The sequence below is a fragment of the Trichoderma ghanense genome, assembly GCF_004382785.1.
Source record: "Trichoderma ghanense strain CCMA-1212 chromosome Unknown scaffold_0, whole genome shotgun sequence".
NCBI classification, from domain to species: Eukaryota; Fungi; Ascomycota; class Sordariomycetes; order Hypocreales; family Hypocreaceae; genus Trichoderma; species Trichoderma ghanense.
In genome coordinates, this window is record NW_027395663.1 from 3,160,781 (window position 1) to 3,180,202 (window position 19,422).

At 54.5% G+C, this 19,422-nt stretch overlaps 9 protein-coding genes across 9 annotated transcripts; 6 read left to right on the top strand and 3 right to left on the bottom strand.

The window, feature by feature from the left end:
- Positions 1-28: 28 nt before the first annotated feature.
- Positions 29-2,556, top strand: CCMA1212_001079 (Complex I intermediate-associated protein 84; the record flags this gene model as incomplete). The annotated part of the gene is made up of 3 exons (XM_073698517.1): positions 29-36; positions 107-2,329; positions 2,388-2,556. 3 exons carry the CDS (start codon positions 29-31, stop codon positions 2,554-2,556), a joined length of 2,400 nt encoding a protein of 799 aa, XP_073563761.1.
- A 212-nt stretch (positions 2,557-2,768) lies between these two features.
- CCMA1212_001080 (uncharacterized protein) lies at positions 2,769-3,553 on the bottom strand (the record flags this gene model as incomplete). The annotated part of the gene is made up of 2 exons (XM_073698518.1): positions 2,769-2,960; positions 3,053-3,553. The coding sequence occupies 2 exons, from the start codon at positions 3,551-3,553 to the stop codon at positions 2,769-2,771; spliced, it is 693 nt and encodes a 230-aa protein (XP_073562798.1).
- A 352-nt stretch (positions 3,554-3,905) lies between these two features.
- Positions 3,906-4,610, top strand: CCMA1212_001081 (U3 small nucleolar ribonucleoprotein IMP3; the record flags this gene model as incomplete). The annotated part of the gene is made up of 2 exons (XM_073698519.1): positions 3,906-4,061; positions 4,215-4,610. 2 exons carry the CDS (start codon positions 3,906-3,908, stop codon positions 4,608-4,610), a joined length of 552 nt encoding a protein of 183 aa, XP_073562797.1.
- A 1,186-nt stretch (positions 4,611-5,796) lies between these two features.
- Positions 5,797-6,759, top strand: CCMA1212_001082 (Methyltransferase-like protein 7B; the record flags this gene model as incomplete). Its single annotated transcript, XM_073698520.1, has 2 exons — positions 5,797-6,532; positions 6,590-6,759. The coding sequence occupies 2 exons, from the start codon at positions 5,797-5,799 to the stop codon at positions 6,757-6,759; spliced, it is 906 nt and encodes a 301-aa protein (XP_073562796.1).
- A 37-nt stretch (positions 6,760-6,796) lies between these two features.
- CCMA1212_001083 (Switch 2) lies at positions 6,797-9,928 on the bottom strand (the record flags this gene model as incomplete). The annotated part of the gene is made up of 1 exon (XM_073698521.1): positions 6,797-9,928. The coding sequence occupies one exon, from the start codon at positions 9,926-9,928 to the stop codon at positions 6,797-6,799; it is 3,132 nt and encodes a 1,043-aa protein (XP_073562795.1).
- A 762-nt stretch (positions 9,929-10,690) lies between these two features.
- Positions 10,691-11,244, top strand: CCMA1212_001084 (uncharacterized protein; the record flags this gene model as incomplete). Its single annotated transcript, XM_073698522.1, has 2 exons — positions 10,691-10,943; positions 11,015-11,244. 2 exons carry the CDS (start codon positions 10,691-10,693, stop codon positions 11,242-11,244), a joined length of 483 nt encoding a protein of 160 aa, XP_073562794.1.
- Positions 11,245-12,192: 948 nt separating this feature from the next.
- On the top strand, positions 12,193-12,666 carry CCMA1212_001085 (uncharacterized protein; the record flags this gene model as incomplete). The annotated part of the gene is made up of 1 exon (XM_073698523.1): positions 12,193-12,666. One exon carries the CDS (start codon positions 12,193-12,195, stop codon positions 12,664-12,666), a length of 474 nt encoding a protein of 157 aa, XP_073562793.1.
- A 475-nt stretch (positions 12,667-13,141) lies between these two features.
- CCMA1212_001086 (uncharacterized protein) lies at positions 13,142-13,483 on the bottom strand (the record flags this gene model as incomplete). Its single annotated transcript, XM_073698524.1, has 2 exons — positions 13,142-13,223; positions 13,299-13,483. 2 exons carry the CDS (start codon positions 13,481-13,483, stop codon positions 13,142-13,144), a joined length of 267 nt encoding a protein of 88 aa, XP_073562792.1.
- A 4,160-nt stretch (positions 13,484-17,643) lies between these two features.
- Positions 17,644-19,042, top strand: CCMA1212_001087 (Secondary metabolism regulator LAE1; the record flags this gene model as incomplete). Its single annotated transcript, XM_073698525.1, has 4 exons — positions 17,644-17,811; positions 17,915-17,961; positions 18,021-18,905; positions 19,000-19,042. The coding sequence occupies 4 exons, from the start codon at positions 17,644-17,646 to the stop codon at positions 19,040-19,042; spliced, it is 1,143 nt and encodes a 380-aa protein (XP_073562791.1).
- Between the last annotated feature and the right edge of the window lie 380 nt (positions 19,043-19,422).

The window sequence follows — 19,422 nt, forward strand, 5'->3', positions numbered from 1 at the left end:
AAGTCTGTGCAGCTCGCCCGTCTCAAACATGAACCAGTGATTCTCTCCAGCTCCGCCATGCGCCAATTGACGTCTGACAACCTCCCCCAGGCGCCTCGAGACATAGACACATTCACACCATGAGGGCAAACCTGGCCCGTCATGGCAGGCGACTCCTGGTCTGCCAGGCGAGGACGGCGCCATCCTGCGCGGTTTATGCGACTCCGGCCCGTCGACGGTCGATTGCCCCGAGGCCGAGGCTGCGAGCCACCTTTGAGCGCACGTTCCTCAGCAGCCTGCTGTCGAAGCCTCCGCGCGAGGTCAGGCAGCCCGAGTACGAGCCGGGATGGCTGCAAATCATGCTCTGGAGGAGCTACATGCTCGACAACGTCCGGCCGCCGCCGCGGACGGAGCTCTTCGAGTCATGGAAGAAGCTGATGCAGCACAAGGTCAACAGCCGGACGCCGCTCAACAGCACCCAGGCTCTGCAGTGTCGTCGGTTGCTGGAGTATCTCTCGACGCCAAAGCCAAACCAGCCCATAAGACCGTTGACGCACGCCGACCTTTCCTACGCGAGGCAGGCCCTGCTTCAGGTTGAACCCATCGAACGATCACAGCATCATCTTGACTTTGCAAAGACGCTCTACTCCGTGTGGATGTCAACAGACTTTCCCAAGACCCCGAGGGCTGTGGAATTGCAGTGGACCTATCTTGTCAAGGCCATGGCTCGATATGGTGCATCTCGCGAGGCGGTCAAGATGCTTTACGAGAAATGGGCACAGCCGGAATACGCCGTTTACCTAACCCAAGAAGACCGGCTGCTAGAAGCCGTTGCCCGCGGCCTTTCAAGAGAGGGATGCGAGGCCGAGTTAGTGGAGCTGATGAAGTACGCCGAAGATCACGGAGTACCTTACGATGTGGGACTGCAGGCCATCATGGTCGACTTCTTTGCCCAGCGGGATCGCATCGCCGAGACCAAGCACTGGTTCAACAGACCGGTCGCCGGCAAGCCCCCACGACCCTCGGTATACCGCACTATCGCGTGGTTCGCCATGCGCAACAACCTTCAGGAATGGGCCACTGCGCTCTTCCTGGAACTGGGAGAATTGCAGCCAAGACAGAAACACTGGAATGTGATACTCGAGGCGATACTGATCCTTGGAAAGAGCCTCGCCGAGGTGGATGTTATGATGTCGCACATGGTCCACGGCAAAGTGCAGCTGTCGCCGGATACTCGAACCATCAATGGCCTTCTCAGGGTCGCCGCCGAACAGCGAAATGTGGCCCTGGGTGAAGACATTCTTGCGCTCGCCGCCAAACGAGGCCTTGCTCCTGACGGAGAGACGCACTTGATTCTGTTCTTTCTACGACTTGCATCAAACAACCTGGTGGAAGCACGCGAGGCATACAAACAGGTCAGGCATATACAGCCTTGGACCCTTGAGACCAAGCAGCATCTCTTTAACGAATTCAGCAAAGCGGTCAATGAATATCTGGTGGCGCTGGCTGCTCAACAACAGCCTGATTTCAAGCTGATATCATCATTGTTGGAGGCAGTGGAAGAAGACCGGATACGGCTCGAGCCAACCACGGTATCGGCCCTCTGCTTGAGATTCCTTGAAAACGACCAGCACTTCGATGTCATGGACATCTTGTCAATACATTCCTTCTTATACAGCGAAGTCGAGCGAGAGATTGTCCAGAGCGCATTCGTCTCGTTCTCTCTTGAACCCAGCACGAGCACGAACCGAGCATGGGGCGCGTACCAGCTGCTTCAGCAGTTCTTCCAGGACACCAGCTTCGAACGGCGGGTCGAGTTGATGAAGGGCTTCTTCCGTCGAAAGCGGCCCGACATGGCCTCGCATGTCTTTGGGCACATGCGCGCGCACCGAAACAAGTCGTATCACCCCACGATGGACACCTACATCACATGCTTGGAGGGATTTGCCCGGTATCCCGATTCCGAGGGACTGGACATGGTGCACAACATGCTGAAGATGGACACCTCGCTACAGCCATCCACGAAGCTATACACGGCTCTGATGCTGGCATACACGGGCTGCGGCCAGCCCCTGATCGCGCTGGACTGCTGGGCCCAAATCACCCAGTCGAGGGAGGGCCCGTCGTACGCGACGCTGGAGGCGGTCTTTTGGACATTGGAGAAGAAGTCGGGCGGGCATAACCAAGCCCGGGAGATTTGGGACAGGATGGAGAGGATGGATCTGGACATTCCGCCCGGCGTGTACAATGCGTACATTGGCGCCATCGCCGGCAGCGGCAACGAGAAGGAGGTTCGAGCTCTGATACTGAAGATGGCGAGCGTCGTAGGGTCAGAGCCGGATGCCATGACGTGAGTTGACATGTTCCCCTCTTGCCTTTTCGTTCACAATTTGCTAACTCATCCGCAGACTCGGCATTGCGTATAATGCCCTGCCCGGACAGCTGCTTCAGAAGGGGTTCCAAGAGTGGGCAAAGGGGCGATTCCCCGACGCTTGGGCAGAGCTGATGAAGGTGGGACGGCGCATGGACGAGTACTCGCTGTGTCAATTCAAAATAGACCGGCCCTTGAAGGCCTAAGGCGAGTGTGTTAATGGGAAGAATATGTCCATGACATGTATCTATACATATGGGGTTGATATCTACTGTACACATAGTCGGGGAAGGGCAAAGGAAAAAAAAAAAAAAAAAGTACAAACATGAGCGGCTATGGCCATATATATAGGTAGCGGCTCATAGAGCATCCAACAAAATCATACCACAATTGCTTCTTCATCTCTGTATCTCGTCGTTCATCTCCTCTCAGGGAAGAAGCTGTCCCTAATCATCTCGGGATGCGCGTGAATCGTCGGGTACAGCCCCATGCCCTGCACCCTGCGGATCATCTTTGCAATCTTGCGCTGGTTGACGGGACGCAGGCTCGTGCCAGACGAATGCGTAATCTGGCCCGACGTCGAAGTGAATTCCTGGATCAGAGAAAAGTTCTGCAAAGCAAAATATGTCAGCTACCATCTTTCATCCACAAATCTTTTCACGATACAAACTGATCTTTCCTCCAAATTTTTTGAAAACACACCTTGTACATGTCCAACGGCCGAATCCCCAACGCGTCCACAACATCCGCCTTCCTCGGCGACCTCTTCCTCCACTTCTGCATCTCGACGGGACTCATATCGTGCGGCGAGTACACGTCGCCGGCCTCCCACCGGCGCGGCATCTGCCGCAGGTAGTCGGCCGAGTTCTTCTGGTTGCGCAGCTGCTCGATCTGGGCCTGCTTGTTGCGCAGGGTGGACTGGCCGTCGCGCTTGAGGCGGTGCAGCATCGACGTTGCGGCGTCGCCTGAGTTGCTCTGCTGCTGCTGATTTGAGGAGCGGTACTTGTTGTTGTTGTTGTAGTAGTAGGAGGATCGCGGGGATTGGCTGGAGGAGTTGTTGATGGAGAGGAGGCTGCTGCTGCTGCTGCTTGACGAGGAGGGCCGGTTGGAAAAGGTGTCGCGGAGGGCGTAGGCGGGGGACGTTGTTGAGAAGGAGCGGAGGGAGAGGCCGCGGACGGCGGAGGCGGGCAGGAGAGGCGGCATTGCGGCGGCTGTTGCTGAGAGAGATGCCGAATTCGGGGATATCGTTTATTCGGTGGTGATGGGAATTGGCTTGGTGTTTTGCGGTAGAAAAAAACGTGGAGGTGGCGGGACGGAAGACGTTCCGCGGTGGCCTCCACTTTGGCATTCCGCCCATTTTTTTCTTTTTCAATTGTCCAATTTTCTGGTCGAGGCTTTGTTCAAGCATCCAATCTTTAACGAACCAAACCCACGATAATCCCCCCGCCAATCTTTACGCCAGATTCGTTCTTTTGACCGTTCGATCGTCATCTTCTGTTCGACATCTTTTCCCTGACATTCCGCCTCTTCCCGCGACTGCGCAACAACCGCCAAAATGGTGCGCAAGCTCAAGTATCACGAGCAAAAGCTCCTCCGCAAGACAGACTTCTTCACATACAAGCAAGACGACGGCCACCGCGACAAGCTCGTCCGCAGGCGGTACATGATCCAGAAGCCCGAAGACTACCACAAATACAACCGACTCTGCGGCGTACGTTTTCCCAATCCTCGATCCCCCAAACCTCCACCATCTTTTGTCCTCCGGTTCCCATCACCCAATACCCATCCAGCAAACATGACGAGCTTTTTTTTTTTCTTTTTTTCCAAAGGGAAATGTCAGCAGAGTAACTGATAATCCGAGCAGTCCATCCGCCAACTCGCCCACCGCCTCTCCCTCCTCCCCCCCGAATCCCCCTTCCGCCGCAAGCACGAAGACCTCCTCCTCCAGAAGCTCTACGACATGGGCATCCTCTCCTCCGCCTCCAAGCTGTCCGCCGTCGAAAACGCAGTCACGGTCAGCGCCTTTGCGCGCCGCCGCCTGCCCGTCGTCATGACCCGTCTGCGCATGGCCGAGACGGTGCAGGCCGCGACGAAGCTCATTGAGCAAGGGCACGTGCGCGTCGGCACGGAGGAGGTGACGGACCCGGCGTTCTTGGTGACGCGGAATACGGAGGATTTCGTGACTTGGGCGGTGGGGAGCAAGATTAAGAGGAATATTATGAAGTATAGGGATGAGTTGGATGACTTTGAGCTGCTGTGATTCCTTGGTTGAGGGGTTGTGTTTGGTTGGGCTTTTGCATTTGTCGACTATCTGGGTGCTGGTTCTGGCGTTTTATGGATTCATGGGCTAGGCTTTTTTCTTAGAAGATCTTGTTCAATATTGTGACAAGGGAAGAATATATCGTCTCGACAAGATTCATACATACTTCGCGCAAATGGCTCGTTGATAACCTACCTTCCCAATGACAAGCCTCGTTGTACCCAACAAGGAACTGCTAGAGATTCACTCAATGCTTGCCCATACCCTTGAGCATACTGCTATACATGCATAAAACGAGCTCACAATCGTCAGCAATTCCCACCTGAAAGTTTCATCATGACAGCCTCGGCAGCAGGCATTCCAAGGGGGGCGCAGATGGCTGCTCTCTGCTCACTAATCAGCAGCTTCTTACACGGCTGAAAGTTGTACATAGCATTGATTTTCAAGCCCGGGGTGACATGAGAGTATCTCCTTTTTGAAGGAGTAATATCCATTTCTCGTACGCCGTCGAGGATACATATTGACTGTGTCTTGTCCAACCTCATATTCCAACTCCCCCAAGGCAGCCGCTCATTCAATCATTCAGCAGTCTTCTTTCCAACCTCACGCCATCCAACTGTGAGCTTCACGTTCAATTGCCAGCTCATGGACCTCCATTGCCTTCTCCCTTCCTTATTCCAAAGCATATAATATGACCCAAAGCATCCCCATCGCTCGCCAAATTCCCCAAATCATCCAAAATCGTGGCCAGCGGCAATCGGAGATCCGGGACTCCACCCGAATCCGTACTGTACGCCTTCGTTTTGTGAGTCGACACCAGAGGGCGCAGCGTAAACGGAAAACAAGGCTAGACTCGTTATGCTAATACTGGAGCAGCATCAGCTCGCTCCAGCTCGGCAGCAAAAGCTGCACACTGTGCGTGACGGCTATAAAAACCCACACTCACACGAGCTGCCACACTCTTCCCTTCCCTTTCTGCCCCCCCCCTGATAAGCTTGGGTGATTTTTGGTCCTTTTTTGCTTGTCCATCTGCTTTCTGCTTCGCAGAGGGGCCCTTTGTTGGTTTTCCCAGCCATTCAAGCCAAGAACCGTGAGGCCGCTGGAAGCTAGGAATCACCATCTCATCGACCACACTTATACAAGCCCCTTGGTCGCAGAGGGTGGTCGCCCTCCCCCCTCTCTCGCCATGCCTGACTGGGCCACAATCAAAGATGTCCTCGTACATCTGATAGATCCGTGGGCGTTCATGTCCGTCTCCTTTGCTCACATTCCTGCGACTGTTCGCGGTCTCATCCGCGACAAAAAGTATCGCACGCTCTTCTCCCTCACGGGATTTCGTGAAGCCCTCTTTGGCACCTTCTGGGCTACCGTCGGGCCAAACGTCAAGACCAATGCCGAGCAGCGAGTGATTCCCCTCCTCCAGGGCCGCGTCAAGGGCGGCGTCATCCACGACGAGGTCGTGAGCACCCCCGTGTATGGAACCGTGCTCGAGGTCGGCGCCGGAAGTGGCATGTGGGCAGACGTCTTTGCTCGCTTTCGCGAGAATGCCGACGACACAGACAACGCAGACGGTCTCCGTAACAGGAAATCCACGGGCGGCCACATTACCAAGATTTATGGCGTGGAGCCTAATCCCATCTCTGCCAAAGCGCTCCAGCAGCGCGTCAAGGACATTGGCATAGACGACATCTACCAGGTTGTGCCCGTCGGTATCGAGTCTGTCGATGATCCCTCCGCGTGGGATGGCAAGATCGAGCCCGGCAGCATTGACTGCATCGTCGGCATCCTGTGCCTCTGCAGCATTCCCGAGCCCGACAAGAACATCAAGCTCCTGTACAGACTGCTCAAGCCTGGCGGCCATTGGTACGTCTATGAGCACGTCAAGGTGTGGCGGGGAGGCCTGTTGCTCAGCCTGTATCAGCGTAAGTCATGACGCACACAACGCCGTCGTCCATCGCTAACCGTCGTCGACTCTGCAGGTTTCACCAACCTCATCTGGCCACACTTTTTGGGAGGATGTGAGCTTTGCCGCGACACCGAGAAGAACCTCAGGGCTGCGGGCCCCTTTCAAGAGATTGATCTCGCCCAGCCTGCGGACCAGCCTTCATACCAAGTCTTGCCTCACAAGATTGGGATTCTGACGAAATGAGCATCGCCCAACGGCGCCTTTGGCGCGAAGAAACATCTCAGAGCTCGTCGTCGTCGTCATCATCCGAGATGAAAATCGACACCCTTTTGGATCTGCCGTCCACCGAGATCGGCTTTGTTTCGACAGCAATTTCTTCTCGTTTGACACGCATTTTGTCGTCCTTGACGTCTTCGGCCTTGGTATCCATCTTCATCTCCCGCTTGAACCCCTCACTCGCTTCTGCCTTCGCCCCCTCTTCTTCCCCTTTGATATTGTCAAGCCCCATGTCCAAGGCTTCGAGCTTTACCCCGCTTCTTGCTTCCTCCTCCTTTATCGCCTCCAGTTTCGGCTTGTTTTCCGAACTGGCTATACCGTCGTTTGCATCAAAAGATGCCTCTTGCTCCAGCTTAGCCTCGCGTCTTTTGTAGAATGAATTCAAGCAGTTCCTTCTCTCTTCTGTCGTCCAGCTCTCCACGATGAGGGCAAAGTCTGTAGCATTGGCAAAGCCAAATTCCCTCGCCATCTCACAAAATTGCCGCAGGCAGACATCTTGCGGCGGCTTGTACGTGCTGTGCAGCCCTTCGCCATCAGTCTCGTCATCCGTGTCAGCAAACAAGGTCGCTTGACCCGCAAGGTCTCCCTCCCCAAAGAGTCTCATCTCTGCCCGCCGCGAGAGCTGCTCCTCCACCTTGGAAGATCCAATCACTTCAGCGTTGTCGTGCGTGTACTCTACGCCAGCAGCTGTGAGAATGGCCTGCACGGCGTCGCTCTTCGGCTGGCTCGACTTGAACGATTCGAGCGTCTTTGCCTGGTCGCTCGACGTGAGCAGGTCGGCCAGTTGGCTCAGGCCACCATCCTCCGAGTCGGTGCCCTCTTCTTGTTTGACGACCCCCAAACCCTCCCCTTCCTTGGCTGCCTGTTCCATGTCAACATCGGCCAGATGGACTCCGGCTTTGGCCTCCGCAATGTTCGTCTTGTTCACGATATCGCGAAGCAAGCCCATGTGGCTGTGATAGGTGAAAATGTTGGAGAGCCCAAAGATTTCGCCCTTGCGCTCGGTATCTTGCTGGACGCCCCGGAAGTACCGCCGCTCAGACGATGCCGTATATCCAATGTTCGCCTGCTGCTGCTTGTATATCTGTCGAGCGTAGACGATTTCCTCAATCGTCCCCACGGAGATGAGTCGAAAGACCTCGACATCGCGGGTCTGGCCGATTCGGTAGGCTCGATCCTGCGCCTGAAGGTCATACGCTGGGTTCCAGTGAGGATCCATGATGACCACCTTGTTCGCCGAGGTGATGTTCAGCCCAACGCCACCGGCCTTGGTTGATATGAGGAACACAAACTGCGTGGGGTCAGAGTTGAACGTGTCCACCACATCCTGCCGTGCTTCGTAGCTCAGCGAGCCGTCGAGATAGCTCACGGTGTAGCTCGTGTTGGTAAAGAGGTGTTGCAGTATGCGGAGCAGCCGCACGCTGTGGGAGAATACGAGCACTTTGCTCCCGCTCCCGTGCCAGAACTTGAGCAGTTTCCTTAGAATCTTCCATTTGCCGCAAAATTCCGGGTTGACCAGGTTGCTAATCCGATCGCGCTTATCGTAGAGTATTTTCCATGTGTCCGGCATGCAGGTCTGGAGTGTCGCGAGTTCTTGCTCGTGCCTCTCTTCCAGATCCGTTGTCACCGGCACCAACAAGGTCAGGTGGTTGGCCAGCTTTTGCAAGGTCATCATGCTGGGGAAGACGATGCTCTGCCAGCGTTTGCCGTTTGGGAGATACTGTTCGCAGCACCAGCCCTTCTTACCGCCGTGCTCGCAGTCCTCCGCGGCGGTCCTCAGGATAGAGACTTCTTTGCTGCTGAGAAAGTTCTCGTATGCTTCCATCTGCAAGTCGGAGAGAGGGCAGAAGACGACTCGGTCCCATTTCTTTGGTAATTGATCAGCAATCAAAGACTTCATACGGCGCAGAAAGTATCGCGGAAGAAGATTCTGGACCAGTTTCTTTGCCGTCTGCCTTGCGAGACTCAACTGCGCAAGCGTCGCATCATGGGACTGGCCAACCGTCAAGGGTTTCGTGATGGTTTGAGACCACTCCGCTTTGGTGCCAAAATGGCCTGGGTTGGTCCAATCCAGTAACGTCCAGAGCTCTTCGTATTTGTTCTGAATGGCTGTTCCCGTTAAGCCAATTCTGCACAGCGCGTTGACCTCTTGCACTGCCTTGGTGGTCTCCGAATAGCGGTCCTTGAGGCGGTGACACTCGTCGGCGATGATAGCATCCCACTGCACCATGTTGATGGAGCTGCGAGAGTTTTTGTACGTCTCGTACGTTGTAATCATGATTTCCAGCATGCCGGCACGGGCCGCACCAAGCACGTCGTCCTTGTTTGCTCCGTGGAAGATGTCGACATGCCACCACCCCCATCTGCTCAACTCGTTCCTCCAGTTGGCAATGAGAGATCCCGGACACACGATGAGTATCTTGGGATACCATCTCTGGCCGAGGAGCCGCATATGCCTCATGCGTTTGGCGTCTCGTTCGTCTCCCGTCTTTCCAAAGGCCACCGTCAGAAAAGCAGCGACTTGGACCGTCTTGCCAAGACCCATGTCGTCTCCCAGGATGCCTCCCTCTTGGTAGACAAACTTTTTGTGCAGAAACCGAACACCGTCCACTTGATAGTCCCGCAGGTACTGGGCGATTGATGCGGGGATGAGGCCGCCTGACTGGGGAAGCTCGATGTCGTGGTAGGGCCGAGACGGTTTGATGCCGCTTGCCGGACCAAAGTCCGGCCGCTCTTTAAGCTCTCTAAGCCTTCTTGACTCGTCGAATTCGATATCCGTGTAGTCAGGCGGCAGCATCAGGGCCGATTCGTGATAGAGCCTCCGCTGGGCATCAAAGGTTCGTCTCCGTTCAACCAGATAGTCGGGCAGGTCCACAATGTCCAAGTCGTCCTCCGGATGGTCTCCATCGGCACCCCTCCTGTCTGGTTTCTTCTGCCTGGCAGATCTCCGCTTCGTCTTTCGCTTCTTCGGCCTCAAAGGCGCACCGTCTGATTCATCCGTCCATTCAACTTTTTCCGTGAATTCGAGCTCTATCTTGCGCTTCCGGGGAAGGTTTCGGGCGGGTCCCTCGAACCCATCCTCCGAAAGGGAGGCCGTATCCCCGTCATCTGAGAGCTCAATGACATCTGCCGGCATTTAGTGAAGTGAAAGTGGCCATCAAGCCACGAGACGGTGGTCAAGAGGCACGCGTAGAGAGAAGACGAGGAGGTCGATGGTGAATGATGCGCAATCACGTGACGCGCACTGTGCTCTTGTCCTCCTCAACATTGAGCGTGCTAAGTGGCTGCCTTGACTTTATGAGACCTTCAACCGAATCTCTAGCATTTACAGCCAAGTTCGTCTCACTTGAATCGACAATCGCATAGCACTTCTGACGTGGCTTCTCTTGTCTTTCTCAGATGCTGCGTCTTGCATGTACCCTTTGACGCCACTTTCTCCAGTCTGTCTAGGTTTAAATCGGAGCTACAGCGAGCGAGTCATTGAGGACATTGGTTCAGCTCTCGCAGCGTCTTGAAACAACTACGAAGCCCGGTTGACTCCCTCTGTGATGTGTAACGATGACAGATGCGAAAGGAGCTCATGTCAATCTTCTGACAAGCAGCCATGAAGCCGACCTCGTCCATATCGGGCACCTTGATGCCAGCTTAGTCCATAAATCATCCACAACTGAACGTAGCATTTATGAAACCTGTAATCGTCTCTTCCCATTCGCGGCAAGCATCCTATCATCTCGTTCACACCTTGCCTTGCCTTGGGTAGCGCTGCCTCCGCCTTGCATCGGATCAGGCACAGCCCTGCCATCAAAGGTCAACCAACTCCGACAGAACCATGACCGAGACCCAGCAGCAAAAACCAAAACCTCAACCTCAACCTTTACACGAGAGAGCACCAGTCACCATGTCGAGCAATCCCCCGTCCAACAGCTACGAGGTGGTGAGGAACCTCCCCAACGACCAGGCAAAGGCAATCCTGCTCTCCCTGAGCACGAATCCCGCCATCTGCGCCAAGATCGCCTCTTACGCAAAGCGGCTCGACGAGGAGGCATCGTCCAAGAAGCGCAAGCCCGAATCGACCATTGCCATCTGCGTGCAGTGCGACCAGCCGTATTACGAGGAGGACAATGACGATACGAGCTGTGTCCATCACGATGGTGAGTTCTCTCTTCCAATTCTACTCTACCTTGCCGCAGCTCAGGCACTGGTAACCGCAGTCGCGCTATAGGTCTATTAGAGGTCAACTACAAGGCGGAGGTCTGGGAGGAAATCTCCGACGACGGCCCAATCGACTCTTCAGACAACGAGGAAGACGTCCCCGAGGGCTTCAACTGGACCTGCTGCGGCACCGTCGGCACCTCTGAAGGATGCAAAAAGGGCCCGCATCAGTCCGACCCCGAAAAGTCGAGGAAAAGCGCTCATGCGTCCGTGAGCAGGGCCAAGGACGACAACGAGTGAGGGTGAGTAAACTGGGAGCATCTCGAAGGAGGCGTCTTGCTGGAGCGATGAAGAGTCGGGCGAATTCAACATTGAGGGGCAGAATGGGCAAACAGGACAGTTTGCATGGCGATCAGTGTGGTCTACTGGGCATTTTGGAGCGGCCTTGTTCATCCCGAGTTGTGGACACTCACTTCAACGTATTGTAGCATTCTGGGAGCAACGGATTCATGCATTGCTGACGCACCTACCTATTTCAACACATCCTCCACCGTTGGGACGTGAACCTGTCGAATCAGCAATTTCTTGCAGTAACACGTGTGGCTCATCAGTGATGACCACCCTGCTGTTGGAGTCGATTTAGCGTCAAAGCGTCTGCCGCAATTCTGACGACTATTTCCACTGCCGATAAGATGGTCGCGGCACATGAACTAGAGGGCCAGATGAGGCGATGCCGGATATAACAGACGACAGATCTCAAGATGTGATTGACGCGAACAACATGCGTTTTACCAACCCGCCATTTGCATCTCTATTCTTATCACTAAAGCAATCAAAGGACATCGTGTCCGCCTTACACAGTACCAGCTGGTGATGGAAGAGGCAATATTACCTTATTGATAGCCAACACCCACTCCCATCACTCCTCAAGTTGTGTTGCATTAAGCACGAGCACTTGCCGCAAACTGCAAGATCATAGCTCCTGGGCCACCGTTCACGTCCTGCAGATGAGCAGGATTGGGAATGCTGCTACGCTCCTGATACTACCCTAGGGTGCCATTCGGGTGCAACACATATCTCCTCTTTGACGATCAAGTATATATAACAGTACTCATGAGCCCCCTCCCATATAGTGACTATTCATCTATCTACCTTTTTGCGACCCGGAAGTCTGTCCAGGGCTTGTTGACATACTGCCGCCCCTCAATATCCTCTCACCGAGTCTCTAACACCCAACCCTCGAGCGCAATGGCGACAACAGCCCCCCTCACCCCCGAGGAAGCCCGCGACAGGCTCAACATCCGCCGCCTCATCGAGCGCTACTCCCAATGCGCCGACCGCTGCCTCCCGGAGGAGCAAGCCTCGCTCTTCATCGCAGAGCCCGTCTTCCACATCTACATGCAAGGCCAGGGCACCGAGCCCACGCAGGCCGTCACCAAGCGGGCGGACCTCATCCCCATCTTCGAGTACACAAAGGGGTGCAAGCACACGTCGCACGTCCTCGGCCAGAGCACCATCGACATCGAGGCCGACGGCAAGACGGCCACGGGCGAGACGTACTGCCTGGCGCACTACCTGTCGGAGAAGGACGGCCAGCGGCAGATGTGGCAGGCGAGTCTGCGGTACCACGACGTTTTGAAGAAGCAGGACGATGGGTTTTGGCAGTTTGCGGAGCGGAAGCTGATTGTTGACTGGACTGAGACGAGGCCTTCGAATCCCTAGATGTGCTGCGAGCAGGTCAATGAATGAAATGGTTTAATTGGAAAGACTGGCCACTTGCATCATGGATAACCTTCTTCTGCTCCGAGTAAATCCCCCGAATTGGCGTTACTTGTATCAATAATGTCTGGAATATGGATTGAGATCCAACTCGTAGGCACTTTGCGTTTTCTTAGAGTATTGATGCATCCGCAGCCGATGGGCGCGACCTTATGCGACGCCTAAGTAGTTATTCGTTGCTAAAGCCATGTTGAGATGTCACTGTGAAACCCCACACGTTGCGTGTAAGTGCGCATTCGAACGGATTAACAAAAGAAATCAAATTGAATTAATCTGCGTTGCGCCAAAATATGCTTCGTCCCAAAGTCCATCCAAACGCCCCAGAGTATAGCATATATATACAATTCGAAAGAACGGACACTTCTATATCTTTTCCTGTCCTGTTCTATAGCCCTTTGCCTCGGCCGAATTCAATCTCCTACCACTGTCCAATGTGTCCGTCCAGAGCCCATTTAGCCAGCGCAGGCCAGGTAAGCATGGCGCCGAACAGAGGAACATAACTACAGAGAACCACCCAGGTTAGTCAAACGGTTCTATAATTGAAATACACCGACTTCCTTTGGTTGTGTACATACGTGACAAACTTGCCAGCCGTCCAGACGACTTGCTTGGCATAGTCGGGTCGTGCAGGCTTCATGGTGGCAGAGAGTCGCTCAAAGGGCTGGTGCTCGAATGAGCGTCCCATTCTTCGGACTTGCATGAAGAAGCCGGGTCTGCGAACAGCGGCGGTGGCAGTGCGGGTGACGGTTGCAGCAGACATGGTGAAGTTGTTTGAAAGGAAGAGTATTGATTCTTTGGTTGCAGAGTTCGTTGGTGGTTTGTTCTCAAAGACGAATGGGAATCCTAGTGATAATACATTGAATGAAACTTGAGAGAGTTGAGATTGTGAGAGAGTGGTTGAGTTGAGAGGTAATCCTCCGTGGATTGCTTGTATCGTAGCTTGTTGATGCTGTGATGATGGACTGAAAAAATAAAAAAGACGACCTGGAAACGCTTCCAACCGAAGCATTATGTATCCCAACGAACCCATCGCATCCCGCCGCCCGTCATGCAAATCATTCATCGTCGAATCTTCCAAAACTTCCTTTTCTCCCTCATGATGCCAAAATCTGCCATCCTCACGAGACTTTTTCGCCTCAGCCTGCGATTATGGGCAGATGCCATACTCACAGAGCAGCCAATATCATACCACTGTCAGGACATTCTGCGGCCATGACTGCCAAACTGCCGCTCGCTAATTGGCTGGCCCTACCTATCTGGCCTAACGATTTTGGGGCTTACCTTTGGTGCTCAGTTGAATTTGGGAGGCTTATTTCGGGGCATCCTGGTCGGTGGTGCCACTCCGGAGCATCCCGGAGGGGGAATCGGCCGGGCTTTTTGCTGTGCTCAGGAGGGCAGACAGAATATGATCCGGATCCGAAATAATACCCAAGGCAGGTCAGAATCGTTTGACATCTAACTCGCTAGTGTCCGAATAAGGAAATTTATGAAATCATGAGGCTGTTTGAAACCTGTTGTGAGCAGATTCGCTGAGATCCGGTGCCCGGGGGAGATAAGCCGATACATGTAATCATCATGCCACTGTTGGTAACTGTGATCCCGAGCAACCGGATTCTTCCATGCACTGCTACGGTGCTTGTCTGGGGAAGCAGGTTACAGCGTCAAATCCCGGGAAAGCAATTACTAGCAACTCTTCAGATCAACGAGATCTTGCCATATGAGATGGTGGTGTTGTCATTACAGTACAAGGCAAGAGGGCATCTCAGTGAGATCTGCTCTCCTAACAAGATTCATGTACAAGGGCTCAATAGCTAAGGGACAATCTTGTTGGTTCCACCATCACGTACAACCTCAGTATCATATCCGTCTGTTGTAAACCATCAGGCCATCTCAAGTCATGTGAATAAGAAGAGAATGACAACATCCGCGAGCTCCTTGCGGGATCTGCGGTCACTGCGGCATCCGCCGCGACTCGCTGCCGCAGCGACGCTGCTCTCGTCAGCTCAGAACCGGCCAGCACCGATCGCTTCGCCTCGATCAATCTCTAAGTCTGCACGTGCCAGAAGACCAGATTCAGCTCTTCCGCGTTCCGCACCTGAACTTGACCGGCTTGATTTTTTTTTTTTTGCTCAAAGGTATACTAATCATACAAATAACGAAATGCAGTAGAACGTGCAGCGTTTCCAAGTGGGTTGACCTGAGACCATGTAATTCAGCACAGCCTCAGCTTCGTCCGCTGTGGCTTTTCGCTTTGCTCTCAGCTGAGACTCGTTCGTCCACGCACATTGAGGAGGCGGGCGAACGTCAATTGCAGCCACGGGCTAGAATAGCATCTAAAAGCAAACAATGCGGGAAGTCTTCAGCTCTACACTGGATGCAGGGTATGCCTTCCTTCACCCCAACCCAGGAGACGTGTTGCGAAAGAGAACAATCGCGAAAGGGCGCAGCTTCAATCTCTTCAGAGTGAACATATTGCATCCTCTGCTATTTTTTTGCTTGAGTTTGCTTCAAGCCACCAGTTCCTTCGAGCGCCGAGACGACAATGCCATGTGTCCAAAGTACAAGGATGGCGATCGACGAACCCCCTGATCTCATTTACACGCTGCTGCCCGGGTCCCGCGGGGAACGAAGACAACTCGACACGTCGACAACAACAGAACGGAGTACACCATTTGCTGTTCGCCTAATGTACTTTTGCTAAAGATCCTGGTTATCTATATTTTGATTTGGCTCCAGGCTCGATGCTAGGGAAGCCCACGGATCAAGCAGGTGCTCCATCGTCTCGGCCGAGAAACTACATATACTCCGTATACTGGTGGAGAAGAACAGTTTGGTCCTACAGCAAATCCTTCCACTCGATTCTATAACACTGCCTTATGCCCCAGATGCTGATTCAGTGGCTCCTGGCCGAAAACGGCGCGCGCCTCCTTTCGAGACTCTTGCCGTGATTCCGCGTATAACCCCCAGGGCCCCAGAGTGCGCCCCGAGGTTATCCTTGCCCATCTCCACCGATTCGTCTTGCAATCTGCATGGATATCACAACTCATCCACGCGCCCGCGTTTCCACCTCGAACCGGCAATTGATACGCCGTAATACCTAGTACTCGTCAATCTGTCAGGTAGTCGGCGCCTGTGTATATCCGACTGCATTTGTTTGCCATACCGGCGGCCCCCGAGCAGTAGCACGGAACAATACGAGTGACGGGAGAATCCTTGCATGAATACTGTGAGGATTCATACTTGTACGTGCTGTGTGGGTGGAGAACGGAGGAGGAGTACATAACGTGGGCGATGCAGGTGCAGGGAGAAGAAAAACTTGAAGTTGACATGTGGACTGGGCTCGGTTTGTTGAAGCCGGCGGCTAAGTCGACTTACGGAGGAGGGGGCCGCATAGCTCAACTGGGTAATAAAGATTGGCTCAGATTTGAAGACTGTGACGAGGAGGAGAATCTCTTGGAAGGAGATATCAAGTCTTTGTGTTGATCAACTAGGGTCAATGTAAGAGGCTTGCCTCGAGTCTCCCCCGACGACAAGTGTCGATCGATTAATATAGAGCCCGCCCAGGTCCATGCAACCGTTGCAAGTGTAACACCACTCGTGCTGGTGAACCAAACTGCAGCAAGCCCAGCGGGAAGTATCCCCTATTGGCCAGGAGAACAGACGGAGCAACTTCCGGAATCTTGGGGCACTCTCCGTGTATGCTGGGTCTTGATGAACCACCTCGTGCTCTCTCGCAGCCTGATATTGCCTCTGTGTCGCCCGGCCGGACGAGCCATGTCTTGGATGGCTACTATACTTTATTCTGCTCAAAGCAGAGCTCTTGTGCCTGGACTTCGTCATGCTATTCGCTCTGCCCAAACTGTCTGGACACCTTCGCCATTGAGCGAGGGACTTCACGAGACTTGGCTCGTGGGAAAGGTAGGAGGCGGAATCTTCCCACGGCTCGCCATGTGCAAAGTTCGCGAGGCTCCGCACTGTGCTCACAGCTGCCTCGTCACGTGCCCCGTCTGGTCGTCGTTCTCTCTTCTCTCCCCCCACCTCAATCTTCGCCCTCCGGCCCCAACTTTAACTGGATCCATCAATGAACTGCTATGCTGAGGCAAAGGGCATGAGAGAGAGCAAACAAACTCGCAGCAACCTGAAGCATCCGCTCGGTAATTCGCCGCCACGGAGTCCTTGCCTGAAAGGCGTCTTCGTCTTGCTGTTGCGTGATTTCCGCACTGTATTTTCGGTTTGTGCGATGCAGGCTGCGCATACGCAAACACGCATGTGCCGTGCATGCGTTCTGACTCGTCATCTGTGCGCGAGGCAAACTCGACGCAATCCGCGGTGCGACTCGACAGGCAATCCACGAACCAGCCAACAGCGATCCGGCCGGGTAGTATCATGTACGCGGGCGCCACATGGAGGGCAGTCGTCTCGTCTTGCGCTCCTGGATACGGAGAGAGAAGGAGGATCGGGGCCGGGGATCTCAGGCGAAGGGCCATGACACCTCGACTGGAGACTCTAGACAGGGCCGGCTAGGCGACTTGCGTCCATGGCTCGCCGCGGTTTAATCTTAGCTCTGGACAAACAGCTTCGGAGGACCAGGATTCGACGGAAGCTCCCTACGCTAAGGCGCTGCTAGAGCCACAAGTTGATGCCCCCAGTTCTTGCGCTTCTCAATGACAGCCGGTTCCTGTGCAGGTAGCATCGCAGAACCAACAACCTCAGAAACGCACGCGGGTGGACAATCTCTGCAGCACATGCGTGAAGGGGGGCACGACGAGTGTTTTTTTTTTGTTCCCCTCCCATAATAAAGAACGTGGATGTGCTTGCGCGGGCCCTTGTCTGATAAGAGCTGAGGCACCTCTGATGGTGATTCTCATCGGATCCCCTTCCTCGTCTGTCTCAACCTAGCCCAAGAACTCGGGAGTCACAATGGCCAGCCCTAAATCGCCCAGAAGCCCACAAGCCGGTCCCTCGTCGTCGCCAAGAAGCCCACAAGCCGGTCCCTCGTCAGCCAAACCGCCATCAGCGACGAGATCTCCTGAGCCTGCCGAACCTGCGGCGCAGGACGAAGCGGCTCCGGCCGCAGACATCCCCTTTGTATGCCGCCTCCCCAACGGCTAGCCTAGTCCGGCGATGCAGCGTGGCAATGGCCACAGGATTGTTCTTGCGGTTCGCTGTAGGCTAACATGGCTCGCAACAGGAAGAGAATGACGGAGAAGATTCTGGCGTAGATGATTGGGACGATGCGTAGGTCGAATCGATTGCTCAAGTACGCATCTCAGCCGTGTCCTGACTGTGGTGTCCAGCGCCTCCTCAACGGCTTCTCTGTCCGATAGCATCTTCGACTACCGCAACATCCACGGGCGGACGTTCCAGAACTCCAAGACGACCGAGTACTGGGGTCCAAACGACGACCGCCAGAACAATGGCCTCGACATCTCGCACCACTTCATCACCATGCTGCTCGGCGACCAGCTGTTCGAGGCGCCCATCAAGAAGCCCCCTACCAAGGTGCTCGACGTCGGCACCGGAACCGGCATCTGGGCCATCGACATGTCCGACGCCTATCCGTCAGCCGAGATCATCGGGACCGACATCAGCCCCATCCAGCCGACGTGGGTGCCGCCGAATTGCGTCTTCCACCTCGAGGACGCGCAGCTCGAATGGACGTATCCGCCCGAGTCGTTCGACTTCATCCACATCCGGGCGCTCTACGGCAGCATCAGCGACTGGGGCGAGCTGTACAAGCAGGCCTACAAGGCGCTGATGCCGGGCGGCTGGCTCGAGGACTTTGAGTTCAACATCACGCTGATGAGCGACGTGCCCGAAGTCCGCGACGACCCCAAGCACATCTTCAAGCGCTGGTCAGAGGTGTTCACCGAGGCCGGCGAGCGCATGGGGCGGACGCTGCTCATCGGCACGGGCGGCAGGATGCGCAAGCTGATGCAGGAGGCGGGCTTCGTCGACGTGGTTGAGAAGAACTACAAGGTGCCGAGCGGCCGGTGGAGCAGCGATCCCACGATGAAGCAGATTGGCGCGTACAACCTCGCCTTTCTCGACGAGAGCCTCGAGGGCTTCGCGCTCTTCATGCTCAAGGAGATTATGGGGTGGGATTACATCGCGGTGCAAGTCTTCGTCGCAGAGATGCGCACGGCCATTAGCAACCCCAAGATCAGACCATACTATATTCTGTAAGTTTTCCTTTCCGCATTCCAGCCGACTCTCACCCTCCCACGGCTGTCTTTCGGTTCGCAGGCACTAACAGAGAGGTGTGTGAAATGGCAGTACGAATGTATATGCACGGAAACCCGATGTCTGGGAACATTAAAAAAAAAACCTGTGGGCTGGCGTCTTGTGTCGTTTTACTTTTCTCAGCGTTCTATTTGAAATTGTTAGCCATCCTATCCTGACTATATTATACCTCCCTTATCACCTTACTATTTAGCATTACCTTGGGTACATATACGAGACCCGAGCTGAGCAACCTGGCTGGAATACCCATGAGAGGAGCATCCCCTTTTGTTCATGTGATGCTGCATGGACTGCACGCTTCGCCATGTATTGTTACTCATCACATAGTCTAACCTGCGCCATACGGCACTACGACTGTGCCGTGTGAACACAAACCCGTCTGTCCTAACCCGGGTACGAGCGCATCGCTTGGAGCTCTCTCACCAAGCCCAGGACTCCTGACCTATTACAGCAAGT